Here is a 22,666-nt window from a genome sequence, read left to right on the forward strand (position 1 = left end):
AATAGTAAGTGTTGGTGACGATGTGGAGAAATAGGAACCCTCACACATCGCTGGTGGTTATAATAAAATGGTGCAGTCACTTTATTTATTTACTTATTTATTCTTTAAAGACTTTTTTTTAATGTGTACCATTTTTTAAAAGTCTTTATTGAATTTGTTACAATATCGCTTCTGTTTTATGTTTTGTTTTTTTAGCTGAGAGGCATGTGGGATCTTAGCTCCCTGACCATGGTTCCGCTACAGCGATCTTTTGAACCAGCAATTCTACACCTAAATATGTATCGAAGAAAACTGAAAATATACATCCATACAAAATTTTATACACAAATGGTGATAACAGAATTATTCATTGTAGCCAAAAAGATGAGACAACCCAAATGTCCATCAACTGATGAATGGATAAGCACAATGTGGTACATCCATGCAATTAAAAGAAATGGGGACCTGAACGAACTTTTAGCCAATATATCTCGGTTAAAAAAAGAGATGATAGTATCTTGAATGGGTATTAGTGGAGAGAAATCAAAGTGCATTGATTCAGGATCTGTATGGAAATAGTCAACAGAACTTTCTTACAAATTGGTTATAAAAAGTGAAGGAATAGATTCAATGCAATCCCTATCAAACTACCACTGGCATTTTTCACAGAACTAGAACAAAAAATTTCCCAATTTGTATGGAAACACAAAAGACCCTGAGTAGCCAAAGCAATCTTGAGAACGAAAAATGGAGCGGGAGGAATCAGGCTCCCTGACTTCGGACTATACTACAAAGCTACAGTAATCAAGACAGTATGGTACTGGCACAAAAACAGAAAGATAGATCAATGGAACAGGATAGAAAGCCCAGAGGTAAACCCACGCACATATGGACACCTTATCTTTGATAAAGGTGGCAGGAATGTACAGTGGAGAAAGGACAGCCTCTTCAATAAGTGGTGCTGGGAAAACTGGACAGATACATGTAAAAGTATGAGATTAGATCACTCCCTAACACCATACACAAAAACAAGCTCAAAATGGATTAAAGACCTAAATGTAAGGCCAGAAACTATCAAACTCTTAGAGGAAAACATAGGCAGAACACTCTATGACATAAATCACAGCAAGATCCTTTCTGACCCAACTCCTGGAGAAATGGAAATAAAAACAAAAATAAACAAATGGGACCTAATGAAACTTCAAAGCTTTTGCACAGCAAAGGAAACCATAAACAAGACGAAAAGACAACCCTCAGAATGGGAGAAAATATTTGCAAATGAAGCAACTGGCAAAGGATTAATCTCCAAAATTTACAAGCAGCTCATGCAGCTCAATAACAAAAAAACAAACAACCCAATCCAAAAATGGGCAGAAGACCTAAATAGACATTTCTCCAAAGAAGATATACAGACTGCCAACAAACACATGAAAGGATGCTCAACATCACTAATCATTAGAGAAATGCAAATCAAAACTACAATGAGATATCATCTCACACCAGTCAGAATGGCCATCATCAAAAAATCTAGAAATAATAAATGCTGGAGAGGGTGTGGAGAAAAGGGAACACTCTTGCACTGCTGGTGGGAATGTGAATTGGTTCAGCCACTATGGAGAACAGTATGGAGGTTCCTTAAAAAACTACAGATAGAACTACCATATGACCCAGCAATCCCGCTACTGGGCATATACCCTGAGAAAACCAAAATTCAAAAAGAGTCATGTACCAAAATGTTCATTGCAGCTCTATTCACAATAGCCCGGAGATGGAAACAACCTAAGTGCCCATCATCAGATGAATGGATAAAGAAGATGTGGCACATATATACAATGGAATATTACTCAGCCATAAAAAGAAACGAAATTGAGCTATTTGTAATGAGGTGGATAGACCTAGAGTCTGTCATACAGAGTGAAGTAAGTCAGAAAGAAAAAGACAAATACCGTATGCTAACACATATATATGGAATTTAAGAAAAAAAAATGTCATGAAGCACCTAGGGGTAAGACAGGAATAAAGACACAGACCTACTGGAGAACGGACTTGAGGTTATGGGGAGGGGGAAGGGTGAGCTGTGACAGGGCGAGAGAGAGTCACGGACATATACACACTAACAAACGTAAGGTAGATAGCTAGTGGGAAGCAGCCGCATGGCACAGGGATATCGGCTCGGTGCTTTGTGACCGCCTGGAGGGGTGGGATAGGGAGGGTGGGAGGGAGGGAGACGCAAGAGGGAAGAGATATGGGAACATATGTATATGTATAACTGATTCACTTTGTTATAAAGCAGAAACTAACACACCATTGTAAAGCAATTATACCTCAATAAAGATGTTTAAAAAAAAAAAAAGTGAAGGAAAGTGAGGAATCAATCAACGCTAACTCCACATTTGTGGCTTGAGAAACTGGTATTGCTAGTGCATCAATGTTACTGCTTACTGAGATGGAAAGGCTGTGGGAATAGAGGTGTATGAAATAACACTAACAGTTCAGTTTTGGCTATATTTGGTTTGAGATGTACGTAACAGACATCCATGTGGTGAGGGAAAATAGGCAGTTGGATAAACAAGTCTCAAATTCAGAGCTAGACATCTGAGAACTTCCAGTACAGACATGCCATTTTAAGTCCTAGAGCAGATGAGGTCACCTAGTGAGAGTTTATAGTTAGAGAAGAGAGGGCTATGGGTTGCGCATAAGAAATCCACAAAGATATTGGGTAGAGGAGGAAAAGCTGTTAAAGAAGTCTAAAAGGAGCAGCCAAGGAAGAAGGTAATGACTAGCAGATTAAAACGTGTTACCAAAGGCAGGAGAAAAAAGTCTTTCAAAAGTGTAGTCAAATATATTAAAATGTTGCTGAGAGGTAAGAGACATAAAGCAGAGAACTGACTGAGTCAGCAATCTGGAGGTAAAATCTCAATACAGGGCTTCCCTGGTGGCACAGTGGTTAAGAATCCACCTGCCAGTGCAGGGGACATGGGTTCGAGCCCTGGTCTGGGAAGATCCCACATGCTGTGGAGCAACTAAGCCCGCCCACCACAACTACTGAAGCCCGCGTGCCTAGAGCCTGGGCTCCGCAACAAGAGAAGCCACCGCAATGGGAAGCCACGCACCACAACGAAGAGTAGACCCCGCTCACTGCAACTAGAGAAAGCCCAGACGTAGCAACGAAGACCCAACATAGCCCAAAATAAATTCATTAATTAATTAAAAACAATCTTTAAAAACAAAAAAATCTCAATACAGTAGGAAAGACAGAAGTCTACCTGACAGGCCTGAAGAGAATGTGAGATAAGGAAGTAAAGAGGACAACTAGAGAGAATTTTTTTTTTTTTGGTGATACGCGGGCCTCTCACTGTCGTGGCCTCTCCCGTTGTGGAGCACAGGCTCTGGACGCACAGGCTCAACAGCCATGGCTCACGGGCCTAGCGGCTCTGCGGCATGTGGGATCTTCCCGGACTGGGGCACGAACCCGTGTCCCCTGCATCGGCAGGCAGACTCCCAACCACTGTGCTATCAGGGAAGCCCCTAGAGATAATTTTTTGAAGAAGTTCATCTATGAAGCGGAGGAGAGAAATGATGTGATCACCAGGGAAGTTAGAAAGAATATATTTGAAGTAAATGGTCAGTAAATTTAGTGAAATTGGTCACCAACAGAATGACGAGTAAGAAAAGCCAACTTCTTTTTTTTTTTTTTTTTTTGGCTGCACAACGTGGCATGCGGGATCTTAGTTCCCCAACCAGGGATCGAACCTGTGCTCCCTGCAATGGAAGCACGGAGTCCTAACCACTGGACTGCCAGGGAAATCCTGAACTAAACTCTTACAGAATGTCTTTATATATAGAAAGATGAACATAAAAACAATACATTTCTTATGAGCACTCATATATACCTGAACACAGAGAAAGAGATTTTGATAGGCTATACGGCAAACTAATATCAGTGGTGACCTCTGGAGAAGGGTAGAAACTGGGCCTGGCTTTTTTTTTTTTAAATTAATTTTTATTGGAGTACAGTTGATTTACAATGTTGTGTTAGTTTCTGCTCTAGAGCAAAGTGAATCAGTTATACATATATCCACTCTTTTTTAGATTCTATTCCTATATAGGTCATTACAGAGTATTGAATAAGAGTTCCCTGTGCTGTATAGTAGGTTCTTATTAGTTATCTATTTTATATATAGTAGTGTGCATACGTCAATCTCAGTCTCCCAATTTACGGGCATGGCTTTGATCACCAACAGAATTTTTGTCTCATCTTTAATTTTTGAAAATTTTACAAGGTTTTACATTTATCACGTGTAATTAACAAATATATATTTTTAAAGGATACAAAACAATGTAAATGGTATGAGGACACAAAACTATATTTAAAAAGTCAGTCACATAAGACTAAAGAGATATGACAACAAAAGGTAACACGTGGCCCTGGACTGAATTCTAGATTAAAAAACAACTTTCTTTTGTTGTAAAGGACACTCATAAGACAACTGGCAAAATTTGAATAAGGCCAGTAGATAAGATCATAGTATCAGTATTAATCGATTTAAGTTCCTGATTTGATAACTATATGGTGATTATACAAAAGAATGTTCTTCCTTTCAGGAAATACATAGTGTATTTAAATGCTAGGGGCACTGTATCTGCAACTGATTCTGAATAGCTTCGGGGGGAAAAATATAGATAGATACAGAGAAAGAGAGAGGAGAGAGAAGGAAAAATGAAATGACTGAGAAACCTAAAGGGGTAAAAAGTTGACATTTGGGGAACCTACACATGGAAATTCTTGTACTACTTTTGCAACTTTTCTGTAAGTCTGAAATTATTAAAACAACAACACCACACTTGTATTCTGGTTTGGTTACCTACCAAAGCTGAACCTTCACATACCATGTGATCCAGCAATTCCACTCCTAGGTATATACCCAAGAGAAATGAAAACGTACATCCTCACAAAAACTTGTACACGAATGTACATAGCAGCATTATTCATTACAGCCAAAAAGTGGAAACAACCCAAATGGATAAAATGTGATATACACAACGGAGTATTATTCGGCAATAAAAAATGAAGTACTGATACATGCTACAACACAGATGGATCTAGAAAACATTAGGCTGAGTGAAAAAGGATACACACAAAAGATCACATACAGTATGATTCTATTTATTCAAAATGCCCAGAATAGGCAAATCCAAAAGAAGACAGAAAGTAGTTTAGTCATTGCCTACTGCTGGGAGGTTGGGGAAAATGAGGGTATGTGATTTTCTTGGGGTTGGGGGGTAGATAATGAAATTATTCTAAAATTGATTGTAGGGACTTCCCTGGCGGTCCAGTGGTTAAGACTCTGTACTTCCAATGCAGGGGGCACAGGTTCAATCCCTGGTCAGGGAACTAAGATCCCACATGCTGTGCAGTGTGACCAAAAACAAATAAAATGAAATGAAACAAAATGAAATGAAATAAAATTGATTATACTGATGGCTACATAATTGTGAATATAATAAAAACTAAAACCACTGACCTGTGCACTTTAAATGGGTGACCTGTATACCATGTAAATTGTATCTTAATAAAGCTTAATTATTAAAAATATTTAATAGCCCCAAATTGGAAACAAACCAAATGTCCGTCAACGGTTAAAATGAATAAATAGATTATGGTATATGTATACAATGGAATGAAATACAGCTACAACCACACACAACAATGTAGATTAATCTCACAAAGTGTTGAGCAAAATAAGCCAGCCATAAAGGAGTATATGTGTGATTCTATTCACAAAATTAAAAAATTTGATGACATTATAAGTCAGGAAAAGGGTTACCCTTAGGAAAGGGATTGGTAATGACTAGAAGGGGATAAAAGGAAACTTTAGGATTGTGGTTTTTTTCTTGATATTAGCGCTGATTACACAAATGTGATCACTTTGTGAAAATTCATCAATCTGTGGACTTCTGATATGTGTACTCTTCTGCCTGCATATTTCAATAAAAAGTTTACACTAACAACAACAACCAAACAAAGCCATGAACCTTTGCATGATATGAACCTGAAAACAAGGCAAAATATGGTACATCTGGGTACTAGAACTATGGATGAATTTTGCCCCCTCTACCTTTCCTGTCTAAAAAATTTTAAAGTAAACATAACTTGGGCTTCCCTGGTGGCGCAGTGGTTGAGACTCCGCCTGCCGATGCAGGGGACACGGGTTCGTGCCCTGGTCCGGGAAGATCCCACATGCCGTGGAGCGGCTACGCCCGTGAGCCATGGCCGCTGGGCCTGCGCGTCCAGAGCCTGTGCTCCGCAACGGGAGAGGCCACAGCAGTGAGAGGCCCGCGTACCACAAAAATAAATAAATAAACATAACTTATGCCAATACTTTATAATTATTTTTCAAAATACAGTTGGCCTTCTGTATCCACAGATTCCACATCTGTGGATTCAACCAACTGCAGATCAAAAATATTAGAAAAAAGGAATTCCAGAAAGTTCCAAAAAGCGAAACTTTAATTTGCTACATACCAGCAACTACCTACATATCATTCACATTGTATTAGGTATTATAAGTAATCTAAAGATGATTCAAAGTACACAGGAGGATGTGTGTAGGTTATATGCAAGTAGTATGCCATTTTCTATAAGGGACGTGAGCATCCCTGAATTTTGGTACCTGCAGGGATCCTGGAGCCAATCGCCTGCAGATACCGAGAAACAACTATATTTCATAATTTACAGAAAACATGCAGAGAAATTTGAAGTGCAGAAGGGGGAAGCTTCGAAAGTTATCAGATGACTGGTCTCAAAACACAGTACGAACTATTAATTTAGTTTCCATTAACATTTCGGTCATTAAAAGTGCAACTTCATCATACCGTACAAATATATCAGGGTTATACAACAGCTGAAGAGTAGCTTTAAAGTAAGAATATTGGTGGAGGAATGTACAGATGATATACTTATAAAATTACATCTTCAAGTCAGTTGTTTAGTTTCTTTTATATATTAGTTAACTAAAAATTCAAGTATCACATCATAATCTTAGCATGCCATATTAGTTTCATTTTTTAAAAACTTTAAAATTTCCTGCTAAATTACAATAGAACATGTCTGCAACAGATAGATGCATAAAACGAGAAGTTTGGAGCCTCAGTCCCTAAGGTCCAGTTTGGCATTTATCACACCAGACTTTCACTGTGCACAAAAATAACTTATTTTTTTGTCTTTCTTTTCCTTTTACTTGGAGGGGGGGTAGGGGAGTTGGGGGTATTATCCTTCCTTTTTCCCTCTCCTACAACCCATTTTATTTCAAATCAAAATAGAAAGACTAATGAGATTAGAAAATAATTTAGAAAAAGTTTCACTAAATTAGAAAATATACACATTCGTCCCTTGATAGCCATGGGGGGGGAATGAGTTCCAGGATACACCCCCATCCTGCCCTGCCACTGAACACCATAATCTGCGGATGCTCCAGTCCCTTATATAAAATGGCACAGTACTTGCATGTAACCTATGCACATCCTCTCATATACTTTAAATCATCTCTAGGTTACTTATAATATCTAATGCTATGTAAATAGTTGTCAGCATGCAGTAAATTCAAGTTTTGCTTTTTTGGAACTTTCTGGAATTTTTTTTCTTCGAACATTCACAGTTGGTTGAATGCATGGATGCGGAACCCATGGATACAGAGGGCCAACTGTAATAAAAATAACCTAATGATATGAAAGATTTTTAAATGCACTACAACTATACTTAGTGGGGACAATACAACAGTAATTTTAGCCTTAGATAGCTGTATTGTTTAAAACTGTAAGGTACAGACATACCTTGCTTTATTGTACTTTGCAGATACTGTATTCTGCACAAATTGAAGGCTGGGGCAACCCTGTGTTGTCAGATAGTAGCTAGCTTTTCTCGGCAATAAAATATTTTAAAATTAAGGTATGTACACTGCTTTTAAGACATAATGCTATTACATACGTACTAGAATACAGTATAGTGTAAACATAACATTTATACGTACTAGGAAACCAAAAAATTCATGACTCGCTTAATTGTGATGCTCACTTCATTGCAGTGGTCTGGAACTGAACCTGCCTATAGTTTTCAACTCTCAGGATCTACCTAACATAAGAAACCACTTTTTAGTCACAAACGAAACAAAGTCACAAAACCACAAAGTGACTGTCAGGAAAGATGCTGAGTGATCACTTACCATATAGTAACCAGTATGATAACCACTCATGTACCAAGAGATTAACATACTTCCCAAAGCATCAGCATCATCCAGAGAATCTGGACACATAGGAGGTGGTGGGGGAATTATCTGGAAATGGAAAAAGATACACTTTAAAATCAGTAGACAAAAACATAAGGTCTGGAAACCTATTTTACGTACAGAATGCTGGATGTTAGTTGTATCTTTCCCTACATTCCATGTCATCTCCTAGTTAAAATTTTTTAAAAAATCTGGGATTTGGAGAAAGCCAACCAGTAACAACAACAAGAGACCAATAAAATTAAATTGAATAAGAATCAAAAGGCAACAGGTCACATAAAATATTTAAACATTTTGCTTTCATTAGACCTATTTTTCTGTTCCATTATGAAGCTATAGGTAAGACAAAGGATAAATACTTCTATGGTTTTCCTCAAAAAACACCCACACAGCGTTTTCAAGTAAAAGTTCTGGCTAGAACATCTGCACGGCCCCCACCCCAATGCAGTCTGCCAAAAAGTGTCTTTGTATTTTGCCTATTGTTGATATCTGGACAGTCTACGTGATCAGACCATGCCTGGAAGGGTAAAACATTAATCCTAAGGTATGGTGTAAATAAATCCTTTTGGATAGGCGCTATCTCCCTTAGAATGAGATACTGCTGCCGGGAAGGAAGCATGAATAATATGGGCTATAAGAGAACTGAGTCTGGGTAGCAGAAGGTCATTAAAAACAAAAACCCTGGGACTTCCCTGGTGGCGCAGTAGTTAAGAATCTGCCTGCCAATGCAGGGGACATGGGTTGAAGCCCTGGTCAGGGAAGATCCCACACGCTGCAGAGCAACTAAGCCCGTGTGCCACAACTGCTCCTGCGCTCTAGAGCCCGCGAGCCACAACTACTGAGCCCGCGCGCCTAGAGCCCGTGCTCCGCAACAAGAGAAGCCACCGCAGTGAGAAACCTGGGCACCGCAATGAAGAGTAGCCCCCGCTCACCACAACTAGAGAAAGCCGCGCACAGCAACGAAGACCCAACGCAGCCAAAAATAAAAAACAAAAACAAAAACAAAAATACCCTGAAGTTTAGTCCGAATTTTTACCCATCAGAACCTGGCTGTGACATTTCTGAACTATGTTCTGCTAAATCCCAAACTGTGTATGAAAGCAAAGTTTAATCTGAATTCTTTTGCACTTACTGGTGGTCCAGAAGGAAATGGAGGCAGCCAGGATGACGGGAAGGGTGGCGGCGGCGGCAGGCCACTGAATTTTAGACCTGGCTGTAAAGAACATTTCAAAGAAAGACCAATTTAACAGTTTCAATATGTAAAGAGCAAAAAAGAATTCAATGTCAAAAGAATCGAAATAATTGTCCAGAATAATATCTATATTATTCATATCAAAACGGTTAAATAGAATTTCACGTACCAAATGCTGAAGTCATATATACTCATAAATTTAGGTTTTTCTCATTTCCTTTCTATGTAGACATTCAGGCAGTAAAGCCAAAGTAAGAAAAATTTAAAATTACCTAATAAATCAGAGATCGTATACTCAGCAAGACATTTCCATCATAAAAGACCAAAAGACCATATCTCCCACAATTTCATTAATTAAATTGCATAATCTATTGGATGTCCTTTCAATTACATATGCTAATTTAGAGCATATATTATAAAAATTAGTGTCTCTCACTTAACAAGAAAAATCAGCCCCCTGAGACCAATGAAGCATGTTTATTATGTATATAAATTAAGAGGTCTGACCATTCTGAAAAATGTAATAGAATATAAACCTCAATAAGGAAGCTTTCAACAGGGAATCCTAAGGAAAAGTTTTAATGTCATGCTTGATTTTAAAAATCTTTATTATTATCACTGCCTGAAGAAATCAATGCTTTATACAAAACTACTGGACGGGGACTTTGATTCCATGATATAACCTAAAGTAAAAATACTTTTTGTTTAAGTTGATTTGCTACTGATAACCAAAAGAACCATGAATAAAAACAGCATTTACATTTTGCTCTACAAAACAGTCTGGGAGCTTCTTTGGATTTCACCTGTATCAGATGTAAATACTGTGTTCTCTTCCAATTTTTATATACCTTATACAAGTGACACAGAGAACTACAGCACAACATCCAGCTGATGATAAAATATTATACTTTCAAACTTAAGTTTGCTAAACTATTTTTTTTATTAATTTTTATCGGAGAATAGTTGCTTTACAATGTTGTGTTAGTTTCTGCTGTACAGCAAAGTGAATCAGTTATACATATATACATATATCCCCTCTTTTTTCGATTTCCTTCCCATTTAGGTCACCACAGAGCATTGAGTAGGGTTCCCTGTGCTATACAGTAGGTTCTTATTAGTTATCTATTTTACACATAGTAGAGTATATATATCAATCTCCAAAAGTTTGCTATTACTCTAATATACCTAATACTCTATTAAAATTGTTAGGAAAGGCTTTCATTATAAACTATTCTGCTTTACTATCTTATTTCCTTTACAAAGAATTCTCAGGTATGTATTTACAACATCTATGGAAAGCTACTAAAGTTTCATGAGGGAAATCCCTAGCAGTCCAGGTGGCCCGGGTTCAATCCCTGGTCCGGGAACTAAGATCCTGCAAGCTGCAGGGCGCAGCCAAAAAAAAAAAGTTTCGTGAGAAAAGCTACGAGTCACTTCATGGAGGGGCTGAATGTTCCAATACTATATGAACTATTTCCTGGAAAACCTTTTCTGGGTAGTTTACCTTTCCTGGTCCCAGACCTGGTCCTGGCATATGGGGTGGTGGAGGGAGAAAAGAGTTCCATGGAGCAGCTTTTGACTTGATGTTATTTGGTTTATTTACAGGAGACCTGGAGGAGTTCTCGCTTTCATCTGTTGAAATTTGACTTTCATTTTCATTCTTTTAAGAGAAAGAAATACATGTACTTTTGTTATAAAGGCATCATTAAGAAAAATATAATGCTTCAGGGGATCAAACTGACAACCAGTTATACTGCTTAATTTCTCATCTAGTTTCTGCTTCCAAGAATTCCATTTTTTTATCCTTACCTCCTGAGCATTCTGTTCTATATTATTAGCTACTTCAGAGGTTGTGGAAAGTAGATCAGACAGATTTTGCTCCTCTCTATTTCCATATCCAGTGTAAATGACAACACAGGTTTCTCTCTTAAAGTCAATCGAAGCAATGGTAGCTGGGTAAACACAGCCATCTTCTGACCAAATGGCAGCACATTTGTCACCAACTTTCCACTATAAGAGAAACCAAAGATAGACACATGCACATTTCTTTAAAAGAGGGTAAACTATAATCTTGTTTGGGTGGAGCGGGGTTGGGGGTGGAGGGGACAGTCTCTGGTTAACTGTTCTGGGAGGCAGAATGTTATAGTGAAAAAACTTGGGGCCAAAACCACAGAAATCTGAATTCTAATATAAATATAACATGACATAGTCCTGCCATTTATATAATCATGGACCAGTTTCTTAATCTCCTTGAGTCTTATTTTCCTCATCTGTTAAGTGGGTGTAGTATAATCTGCCTCACATATTTGTTGTGAAGAACAGAAAAGAGGGGAAGCATGTAAAGTGTCCAGTACGCTAGCCCAACACATAGCACGTGCTTATCAAACATCAGCTCTCTTCCCCCTTGGTAATGATGAAACTAAAGCAACTAATGAGACACCAAAATAATTAGCTTCTATGTGGACTGTTTTAAATAGCAGAAATGACTCTACCCAGAGTATCTGGTCCCCAGGTATTAACAGTTTTAGGATTTTTGAAGGAAAAAAAAAGGATACCTCTCTCAGATTTAGAAAAGTCAAACACTGTCAATTCAGTTTAAGCCTTCAGGTACTTCTTCCAAGTTGCACTGCCTTCCTCCCCTCTACCTCCAACATAAACACTGTCCTGAATTTAGTATTTATCATTTCCTCCTAATTCTTTATATTAACATGCATGTTCCTAAACAACAGAAAGTTTAATAGGTGCTTTAGAAATTTTATGTCAATAGAAAACACTGTCCTAATAATTTAAAGGTACTTTATACTATTTAATAAGGACAGTAACAAGAAATTCTTTGAAGTTAAATCTCAAGGTTTTAAAATAACCTGCTTCAAGGGAGTTGTGGTATTCTTTCTTTGGCTTTTATTCTTCTTAGCAGGTTTTCTTTTAGGTGCGCCTTTTGGTTTTTCTGAAACTTCGGGAGTGTCACCGTTCTTTAGAGCGTGCTATGAAAACATGAATAGAAACGTACATGTTACAGGGTGATATATTAAGAAAGTCACAATATAACTCAGTCACTATAAACTGGTCTCCAGGCCCCACCGTCTCAGATAGCTTCTATTTCCTCTCTTCACCATCCCACATGCTAAGAAACTGCTCTTGAAGGTATCATATATCTGATAATCAGCTCTAAGGACCCTTATAAGCAAGTCTCCTCACTCTCAACCTTTCCATAACATTAGACTCTGTCAATCATTTTTCTTTTTGATAGCCACAACATTTTTGATGACATAGCAATGTTGGGCCCTAATTCTTTTATTATTTCTCTGATCAAGTCTAAAACTTGGGCATTCCCAACAAGAACTGGCCATCCTTCTTTACCAGCTTATGATCACCTATTCCTATTACTTCAATTATACTTTCTATGCAAACAAACTTCCAAAGCTATTATCCAGCTCTGACTTTTCTCCTTAGTTCAACATTTCCAATTACCAATTTCATATCTTCACATTTACCTCAAATGCAACACAATTAAAAGTAAACTATCTCTTGCCCAAATCAGTTCTTTTTCTCTGCTCACTCTACCTCCCCGCGCAATATCACCAACCCCGTCCCACATTGAGCCCCATCTGCGTTTTATAGAACTCTCTTGGTAACTCTGCATTAGTGTTATTTCTAGTCTTAATGTATGTTGGAAAGCATGTTATTGACAAATTCAGAGTTCAGCTTCAAGGATGACATACAGATCTGACCTTTACCTCATGCTACAGGAGGGACTAGGGATGGAAGTGGACTCCATGCTTGGTGCTCTGTATGAGTGTATGCTCTGTGCCTGGACTACTAATGGCCCACGTATGATGCTCAATAAGACTAAGCACCTTAGACAGTGGGGAAAATGATGATATTGGACAACTGTGTAAATGTCTTGTTTGAGCCACAAAAAAATAGACTTCGCCCTGCAAAAGAAATGTATATTCCCTGACATTCATCACCATCAGGAACACTTGACTTGATACCTCATAGGATCTGGGGAGGATTACATTAATTTAATGTATGTAAAGCACATGGAACAGTGCCTAGAACACTGTAAACACTCTGTAAGTATTCATTACTGCACTAGGCTATTTATCCTCAATATTATTTCAATAAAGGCTTGTTAAATGTTTCAAAAGTATAATTCAGATTGTCCTTCCACTAATCTGAATTAGAAGACTTTGATAGTTTGATACAGTCTAAACACATTAAAAATTATAAATGTTTAAAACTCTGCTTAAATTGCCTCTGTTAAAGGGATGACATATAGACTGGTTACTAACTTCTAAAGGAAGATAACTAATTTATCTAACCTGTTATCTTTTTTTTTTTTTTTTTTCTGCGGTACGCGGGCCTCTCACTGTTGTGGCCTCTCCCGTTGCGGAGCACAGGCTCCGGATGTGCAGGCTCAGCGGCCATGGCTCATGGGCCCAGCTGCTCCGCGGTATGTGGGATCCTCCCGGACCGGGGCACAAACCCGTGTCCCCTGAATCGGCAGGCGGACTCTCAACCACTGCGCCACCAGGGAAGCCCTAACCTGTTATCTTTTAATCTTCAAAATTAGACTGAATAATATGTACTTCAACACTTTACTGTAAGTATTCTATCATCTTTTTCCCTGAATGAGTATTACACATGAGGAAATAAGGAAAAGAATAAATAAGCATTTCATACCTTAAATGAAGCCACAGCTTTATCATAAGCTTTTATCAATGCTGTATCATCCCAAATGTCAGAATCATCACTCTGGGAAGGGTAAAGAATAAAAACAATTCATGTTTGGTTGGATTTCATCAAAAATGTGTTAGTAACAAGTAGTAAGAGCTATCTTAATTCAGACATAATGAAATTACATTAAAAATGGGTAGTTTAAATCCTAAATAAACCACAAGAAGCCTACCTGCTTAGAGATTATGGGACATTACCCCCAAAACTAGACATACGTAAATGTTCTAAGAGTGCCATGAAGTAAACACTCCACAATTTAATCCCTATCCACCAACCATAAGTGGATCTGCTCAAGGGTAATCCCTGTTTCAGTCTTTTCTAAGAGCAGATAAAGGGTTTAGTTTGGCAGAGCGGGAAAACAACCAGCCACCAGGGATTTAAGACATACTGTCACACAAAAGAATAATATAAAATGAATATGATAAAATATTAAAACATGAAGTACAAACAAAAAGTACAAATTCAGAAGTGGGAAGGAGAGGCTGAGAAACACTCTTGCCATAAACCCCTCTCCCGGTGTGGAGACCCACAGTCAGGAGTGAACTCACAACCTGGAGCTTTTCCCTGAGGAGCAACGGGTCTGAACTCCAAATTGGGCACCCTAGGTTTTAAGAGCAGCACCTGAGAGATGAGTCCCCAAAACATCTAACTTTAAAAACCAAGGGGATTCACGTCCGCGAAACCCACGAGGGAACAGGAACTGAAAGGGTTCCCATGCTTGGAACCACTCCTCCCCTCCAACGACCCAGCGCAGAAGCAGGTGATTGAGAGGCACCCAGACTTACTGTCAAAGAGGCTCACTTATCGTAAAGTGCTGACCTGCAGAGTAGGCATTTAATTTAACATACATCTAGGGACCTGCTGGGACACTAAGGACGGAGGCTAGCAGCACCATCTTTATGCCATCTGCCTCACTCCAGCCAGCAAGGGCCATCTTTGCCCTCTGCTGCTCTCCACAGCAGCAGTAACTCCCAGAGGGGAGCTTTTATGCACATCTGATGTCCCAGTTTTTATGTCTGGTGTCCTGGTTTTTACAGCTGCAGCCCAGGGTGGGGCTTACTGTGTTCTTGGGTCCCCTGGGACTGTTAACAATCAAAGACACAGTCCCAGTTTTTATGTCTGGTGGCTTGGTTTTTACAGCTGCAGCCCAGGGTGGGGCTTACTGTGTTCTTGGGTCCCATGGGGCTGTAACAACCAAAGAGACAGTCCTTGGCAGGCTACCACCCCTAGGAAACTGCACAGACAGCAGACTGAAACACACACCATTCTTTCTGCGAAAAAGGCCTATTTGCTTATAAAGGAAATTAGTCTTGAGGAGGAGGCTTCTAGTTTGGTGCATAGCTAGGGATCTACAAAGATGCTCAGAGACTACTGGATGCAACATCTGCACTCTCTCTCTGCCTGGCTCAAGCTCACTGTATCTCCCAGAAAGGCGCTTAATGTAAAATGTGACATCAAAGACAAAATGTGGAGGGGAGTAAAAATGTAGAGTTTTAGAATGAGTTCAAATTTAACTTATTATCAACTTAAAATAGATGGCAATAAATATAAGTTTTTATATGTAAAAGACTCATGGTAACCACAAGGCAAAAATCTATTGGAAATACACAAAAGATAAAGAGAAAAATATCTAAGCATACCATTAGAGAAAATGATCAAACCACAAACGAAGAGAGAGGAAAGAAGGAAACAGAAGAACTACAAAACCTCCAGAAGAAATTTAACAAAATGGCAATAAGTACATACCTATCAATAATTACTTAAAATATAAATGGACTAAATTTAAATTCTCCAATCAAAAGACACAGAGTGGTTGAATGGATAACAAACTAAAACTCACCTATATGCTGCCTACCGGAGACTCACTTCAGATGTAAGAACACACATAGACTCAAAGTGAAGAGGTGGAAAAAGATGTTCCATGCAAACGGAAATGAAAAGAAGGCTGGGGTAGCAATACTCGTAAGACAAGCAGACTTTAAAACAAAGACTGTAGGGCTTCTCTGGTGGCGCAGTGGTTGAGAGTCCGCCTGCCGATGCAGGGGACGCGGGTTTGTGCCCCGATCCGGGAGGATCCCACATGCCGCGGAGCGGCTGGGCCCGTGAGTCATGGCCGCTGAGCCTGCGCGTCCGGAGCCTGCGCGTCCTGTGCTCCGCAACGGGAGAGGCCACAACAGTGAGAGGCCCGCGTACCACAAAAAGAAAAAAAAAAAAAAAAAAAAAAAACCAAAGACTGTAATAAAAGGTAAAGAAGAGCACTACATAGTAATAAAGGTGTCAATCCATGAAAACGATACAACATTCAAACATACTAATGCACCCAACACAGGTGCCCCTAAATATATAAAGCAAATATTAACAGACCTAAAGGGAGAGACAGACAATACAATAATGGTAGGGAACTTTAACACCCCAGCAACAGATATATCATTCAGATAAAAAAATCAATAAGGAACGGGCTTCCCTGGTGGCGCAGTGGTTGAGGGTCCACCTGCCAACGCAGGGGACGCGGGCTCGTGCCCCAGTCTGGGAAGATCCCACATGCCGCAGAGCGGCTGGGCCTGTGAGCCATGGCCGCTGAGCCTGCGCGTCCAGAGCCTGTGCTCCGCAATGGGAGAGGCCACAACAGTGAGAGGCCCACGTACTGCCAAAAAAAAATTAAAAAATCAATAAGGAACCATCTGCCTTGAAAGATATGTCAAATCAGATTAACTTAATGGAAAAATACAGAGCAACAGAAATACACATTCTTCTCAGGTGTGAAAGAACATTCTCCAGGATAGATCACATGTCAGGACAGAAGTCTTAATAAATTTAAGAAAATGGAAATCATATCAAGCATCTTGTCTGACCACAATGTATGAAAGCAGAAACCAATTATAAGAAAAAAACTGGAAAATTCACAAATACATGGAGATTAAACAACATGCTACTGAACAACCAACGGGTTAAAGAAGGAATCAAAAGAGAAATAAAAAATACCTGATACAAATGAAAATAGAAATATAACGTACCAAACTTAGCAAAAGCAGTTCTAAGCAGCAAGTTCATAGATAAATGCCAATATCAAGAAACAAGAGGACTTCCCTGGCGGCACAGTGGTTAAGAATCCGCCTGCCAACAGGTTCGAGCTCTGGTCCGGGAAGATCCCACATGCCGCGGAGCAACTAAGCCCGTGCGCCACAACTACTGAGCCTGTGTTCTGGAGCCCTTGAGCCACCAAATACTGAGCCCATGTGCCACAACTAGGGAAGTCCGTGTGCCTAGAGCCTGTGCTCCACAACAAGAGAAGGCACTGCAATGAGAAGGCTGTGCACAACAAAGAGAAGCCACCGCAATGAGAAGGCTGTGCGCAACAAAGAGTAGCCCCTGCTCGTTGCAACTAGAGAAAGCCTGCGTGCAACAATGACGACCCAACACAGCCAAAAAGAAAGAAGAAAAAAAATCTCAAACAACCTAAGTTTCACCTAAGTATTAGGAAAAGAGGAACCCAATGAAACTCAAAGTTGGTAAAAGGAATGAATTAACAAAGATCAGAGTGAAAAGAAATGAAACAGAAACTAAAAGACAGTAAAAAAGATCAATGAAACTAACAGTAGTTTCTTTAAAAAGATAAAATTGACAAACCTCTAGATGGACTCACAAAGAAAAAAACATAGGACTCAAAGAAATATAATCGGAAATGGAAGTGGAGACATTACAACTGATACCACAGAAAATACAAAGGATCTTAAGTAACTACAGTCATCCCTCAATATCTGCAGGGCACTGGTTCCAGGACCCACCACGGATACCAAAATTGACGCTTGCTCAAGTCCTTTATATAAAATGGCATAGTATTTGCATACAATCCTGCATACTTTATTGTTAGTAACACCTAATATAATGTAAATGCTATGTAAATAGTTGCTGGCATGCAGCAAATTCAAGTTTTGTTTTTTGGAACCTTCTGGAAATATTTTTTTTTACCCAAATATGATTGATCTGAAGTTGGTTGAATGTGCAAATGTGGAACCTTAGGATATGAAAGGCTGACTGTACTATGAACAATTATATGCCAACAAATCTGACAGCCTAGAAGAAATGGACAAAATTCAAAGAAACATACACCTTACCAAGAGTGAATCATGAAGAAACAGAAAATCTCAATAGACCAATTACTAGTAAGATTGTTAGAGGCTTTTGACTATTAATTCAAACAAAAGCTCAAGACCAGAGAGCTTCACAGGTCAATTCTTTCAAACATTCAAATAAGAATTAATACTAATCCTTCTCAAACTTTTCCAAAAAAAATAGAAGAGGAAGGAACACTTCCAAACTCATTTCATGAGGTCAACATTGCCCTAATATCAAAACCAAACAAGGACAACACAAAAAAAGAAAACTACAGGCCAACATCCCTGATTAACACAGATGTAAAAATCCTCAACAAAATATTAGCAATCCGAATTCAACAACACATTTAAAAGAATCTTATACCGTGATCAAGTGGGATTTATCACAGGGATGCAAGGACGGTTCAACATTCACAAATTAATCTACGTGATACATCACGTTAACAAAAAGAAGGAAGAAAATCATATGATCATCTCAACAGATGCAGAAAAAGCATTTGACAAAATTCAATATCCATTTATGATAAAAACTCTCAACAAAGTGGGTATAGAGGGAACATACCTCAACATCATAAAGGCTATACATGACAAACAGCTAACATCATCCTAAATGATGAAAAGCTGAAAGCTTTTCCTCTAACATCAGGCACAAGATGTCCACTCTTACCACTTTTATTCAACAAAGCATTAGAAATCCTAGCCAGAGCAATTAGGCAAGAGAAATAAATTAAAGGCGTCCAATTTGTAAAGGAAGAAATAAAAATGTCACTATTTGCAGATAACTCAACACTATACATAGAAAGCCTTAAAGACCCCACCAAAACACTGTTAGAATAAACAAATTTAGTAAAGTTGCAGGACACAAAATCAATATATAAAAAGTGTTGAATTTCTATACCATAAAAACAAACTATCAGAAAGAGAAATTAATACAATCTCATTTACAACTGCATCAAAAAGAATAAAATACCTAGGAATAAACCTAATCAAGGAAAACAAAGACTTGTACACTGATAACTATAAAATATTATTAAAGTAACTGAAGAAAACAGAAATAAATGGAAGGATTTTCTGTACTCATGGACTGGAAATATTAATATTGTTAAAATGTCCATATTACCTAAAGCAACCTACAGATTCAATGCAACCCCTAGCAAAATCCCAAAATTTGTATGGAACCACAAAAGACCCCAAATAGCCAAAGCAATCTTGAGAAAGAACAACAAAGCTGGAGGCACCATGCTCCCTGATTTCAAACTATATTACAAAGCCACAGTAATCAAAATAGTATGGTACTGGTATAAAGACAGACAAATCAGTGGTACAGAATAGAGTGCCCAGAAATAAAGCCACACATATATGGTCAATTAATATATGACAAAAGAACCAATATATAATGGGGAAAAGATAGTCTCTTCAATAAATGATGCAAAAAAAAAAAAAAAACCTGGAGCCACATGCAAAAGAATGAAACTGGGCCATTGTCTTATACCACATATAAGAATTAACTCAAAACGCTACTGTAAAGGACAGGAAACTATTCAATATGCTGTGATAAAACACAATGGAAAAGAATATGAAAAAGAATGTATATATATATGTATAACTGAATCACTTTGTTGTACAGTATAAATCAATACAACATTGTAAACCAATTATATTTCAATAAAATAAATAAAAAAAGAATTAACTAAAAATGGATTAAAAACTTAAACGTAAGGCCTAAAATCATAAAACTCCTAGAAGAAAACATAGGCAGTAAGCTCCTCGATATCAGTCTCGGCAATGATTTTTTTGGATTTGACACCAAAGCAAAAGCAACAGAAGCAAAAACTAACAAGTGGGAATACACCAAACTTAAAAGCTTCTGCATAGCAATAAATAAATAAATAAATAAATAAACAAAATGAAAAGGCAAAAAACTCAATGGGAGAAAATATTTGCAAATCATTTATCTGATAAGGGGTTAATATCTAAGATATGTAAAGAACTCATGCAACTCGAGCAAAACCCCAAACAATTCAGCTAAAAATAGGCAAAAGGGACTTCCCTGGTGGCGCAGTGGTTAAGAATGTGCCGACACGGTTCAATCCCTGGTCCAGAAGATCCCACATGCTGTGGAGCAACTAAGACTGTGCACCACAACTACTGAAGCGCACGTGCCACAAATACTGAAGACCGTGCACCTAGAGCCCGTGCTCTGCTACAAGAGAAACCATCAGAATGAGAAGCACGTGCACCACAATGAAGAGTAGCCCCCACTCGCCACAACTAGAGAAAGCCCACGTGCAGCAAAGAAGACCCAACACAGCCAAAAATAAATAAAATAAAATAAATTTATTTTAGAAAAAGGACAGAAGATCTGAATAGACATTTTTCCAAAGAAGACATACAGATGGCTAACAGGTACGTGAAAAGATGCTCAACGTCACCAATCATTAGGGAAATGCAAAACCACAGTGATGTATCACCTCACACCTGTTAGAATGGCTATTATCAAAAAGACAATAACAAGTGTTGATGAGGATGTAGAGAAAAGGGACACTAGTACGCTATTGGTAGGAATGTAAACTGGTGCAGCCACTATGGAAAATAGTATGAAGCTTCCTCAAAAAATTAAAAATTTTACAACAGATAAGATATGGAAACAACCTAAGTGTCCAACAATGGGTGAATGGATAAAGAAAATGTATACAGGGACTTCCCTGGCCATCCAGTGGTAAAGAATCCGCCTTACAATGCAGGGGACGCGGGTTCAATCCCTGGTCAGGGAACTAAGATCCCACATGTCCAGGCAACTAGGCCCATGTGCCACAACTAGAGAAGAGAAACCCGCACGTCACAACCAGAGAGAAGCCTGTGTGCAGCAATGCCTCAACGAAGATCCTGCGTGCCACAACTAAGACCCTACATAGCTGAAAATAAATTAATTAAATAAATAAATAATAAATAAATCTTTAAAAAAGAAAATGTATACAGGTTTTCCCCACTATATGAAAGTAGAGTGTTCCTATGAAAGCTTTTGTAAATGGAAATGGAGTAAAGCAAAGAATCAATTATGTGAGAACACAACTTGCTAATGGATAAACAGAATAAATCAGGATAAAGTACAGATGCTCACAGGCACAGTTCAAAGCTATGGTGGCTTGATGCTGAGATGTTGAGTGTAGCTCCTGGGGAAGGAGCTTGGTGGTGCCACTCTCACTGCTTGGGTTGCCTGCTGCCTCTATAATGGCTTGCTGCAAAACAAAACACTGAATGTTATTTTTGCTTTTCACCTTTTTTTTTTTTTTTTCATAAAAGCAAAAATCCTCTTTGGATTTCCTTCAGTTAGTGAAAATAGTTACTAATGTAGGTGTTTTATAAAAGTGAAGTGGTATAAAGCAAACTTTTAAAAAGCAGGGGATAACTGTTCATATACAATAGAATATTATTCAGCCATAAAAAAGAAATCTTGTCATTTGAGACAACATGAATGGATCTTGAGGTCATTACACTAAGTGAAGTAAGACAGAGAGACGAATACCATGTGATCTTACTTATCTGTGGAATTTAAGAACAAAAAACAGAACAAACAAACAAAAAAAGCCCAACCTCATAAATACAAAGAACAGATTGGTGGTTTCCAGAGGTGGGGGTAGAGGGGATGGGGGAGGGGACTGAAACAGGCAAAGGGGGTCAAAAAGTACCAACTTCCAGTTATCAGGTAAATAAGTCACGGGAATGTAATGTGCAACACAGTGCCTATAGTTAGTAACACTGTATTGCATATCTGAAAGTTGCAAAGACAAAAAATTCTCAACACAAGGAAAAAAATATTATAACTATGTATGGTGGCAGATATTAACTAGACTTACTGTGATCATTTTGCAATATGTATAAATAGCAAATCATTATGTCGTACAACTAAAATTAATGTAATGTTATATGTCAATTATACCTCAATAAAAAAAAGGAAAAAAAAGGGAAAGGAATGTATGGTGGATGATCATGGAGGAAACAGGCTAGGAAATAAAAACTAAAAGGATCTGGATAGATAGAAAAGAAAATTGAAAGCACTCCAAGGACAACCATGAGCCAAAAAGAGCATGTAAGCAAAAATAAACACACTGACTGTATGATTCCACTCATATGAGGCTCCTAAGTAGTCAAATTCACAGCAACAAAGTAGAACAGCAGTTAGCAGGGGCTGTGGGAGAGCAGGAAATAGGGAACTGCTCAATGGGTAGAGTTTTGGTTTTGCAAGGTTAAAAAGTCCTGGATATCTATTGTACAACAGTGTGAATATACTTAACACTACTGAAGTGTACACTTAAAAGTGGTTAAGATGATAAATTTCATGGGTTTTTTTTTTG

General features: G+C 38.4%; 1 protein-coding gene across 2 annotated transcripts in view; it reads right to left on the reverse strand.

The window, feature by feature from the left end:
• LOC309821063 (survival motor neuron protein-like) overlaps window positions 1-22,666 on the reverse strand; it is a 46,001-nt gene that overhangs the window by 17,369 nt on the left and 5,966 nt on the right. For both annotated transcript variants that reach the window (XM_082652160.1, XM_082652159.1), the window contains exons 2-7: window positions 14,143-14,214; window positions 12,321-12,440; window positions 11,266-11,466; window positions 10,961-11,116; window positions 9,397-9,477; window positions 8,202-8,312 (exon numbers count right to left, since the gene is read on the reverse strand). In XM_082652160.1, coding sequence (XP_082508286.1) covers window positions 8,202-8,312; window positions 9,397-9,477; window positions 10,961-11,116; window positions 11,266-11,466; window positions 12,321-12,440; window positions 14,143-14,214 — 741 coding nt within the window. The remainder of the gene's footprint in view (window positions 1-8,201; window positions 8,313-9,396; window positions 9,478-10,960; window positions 11,117-11,265; window positions 11,467-12,320; window positions 12,441-14,142; window positions 14,215-22,666) is intronic.

The sequence above is a fragment of the Grampus griseus genome (assembly GCF_964374135.1).
Source record: "Grampus griseus genome assembly, chromosome: 3".
NCBI lineage: Eukaryota > Metazoa > Chordata > Mammalia > Artiodactyla > Delphinidae > Grampus > Grampus griseus.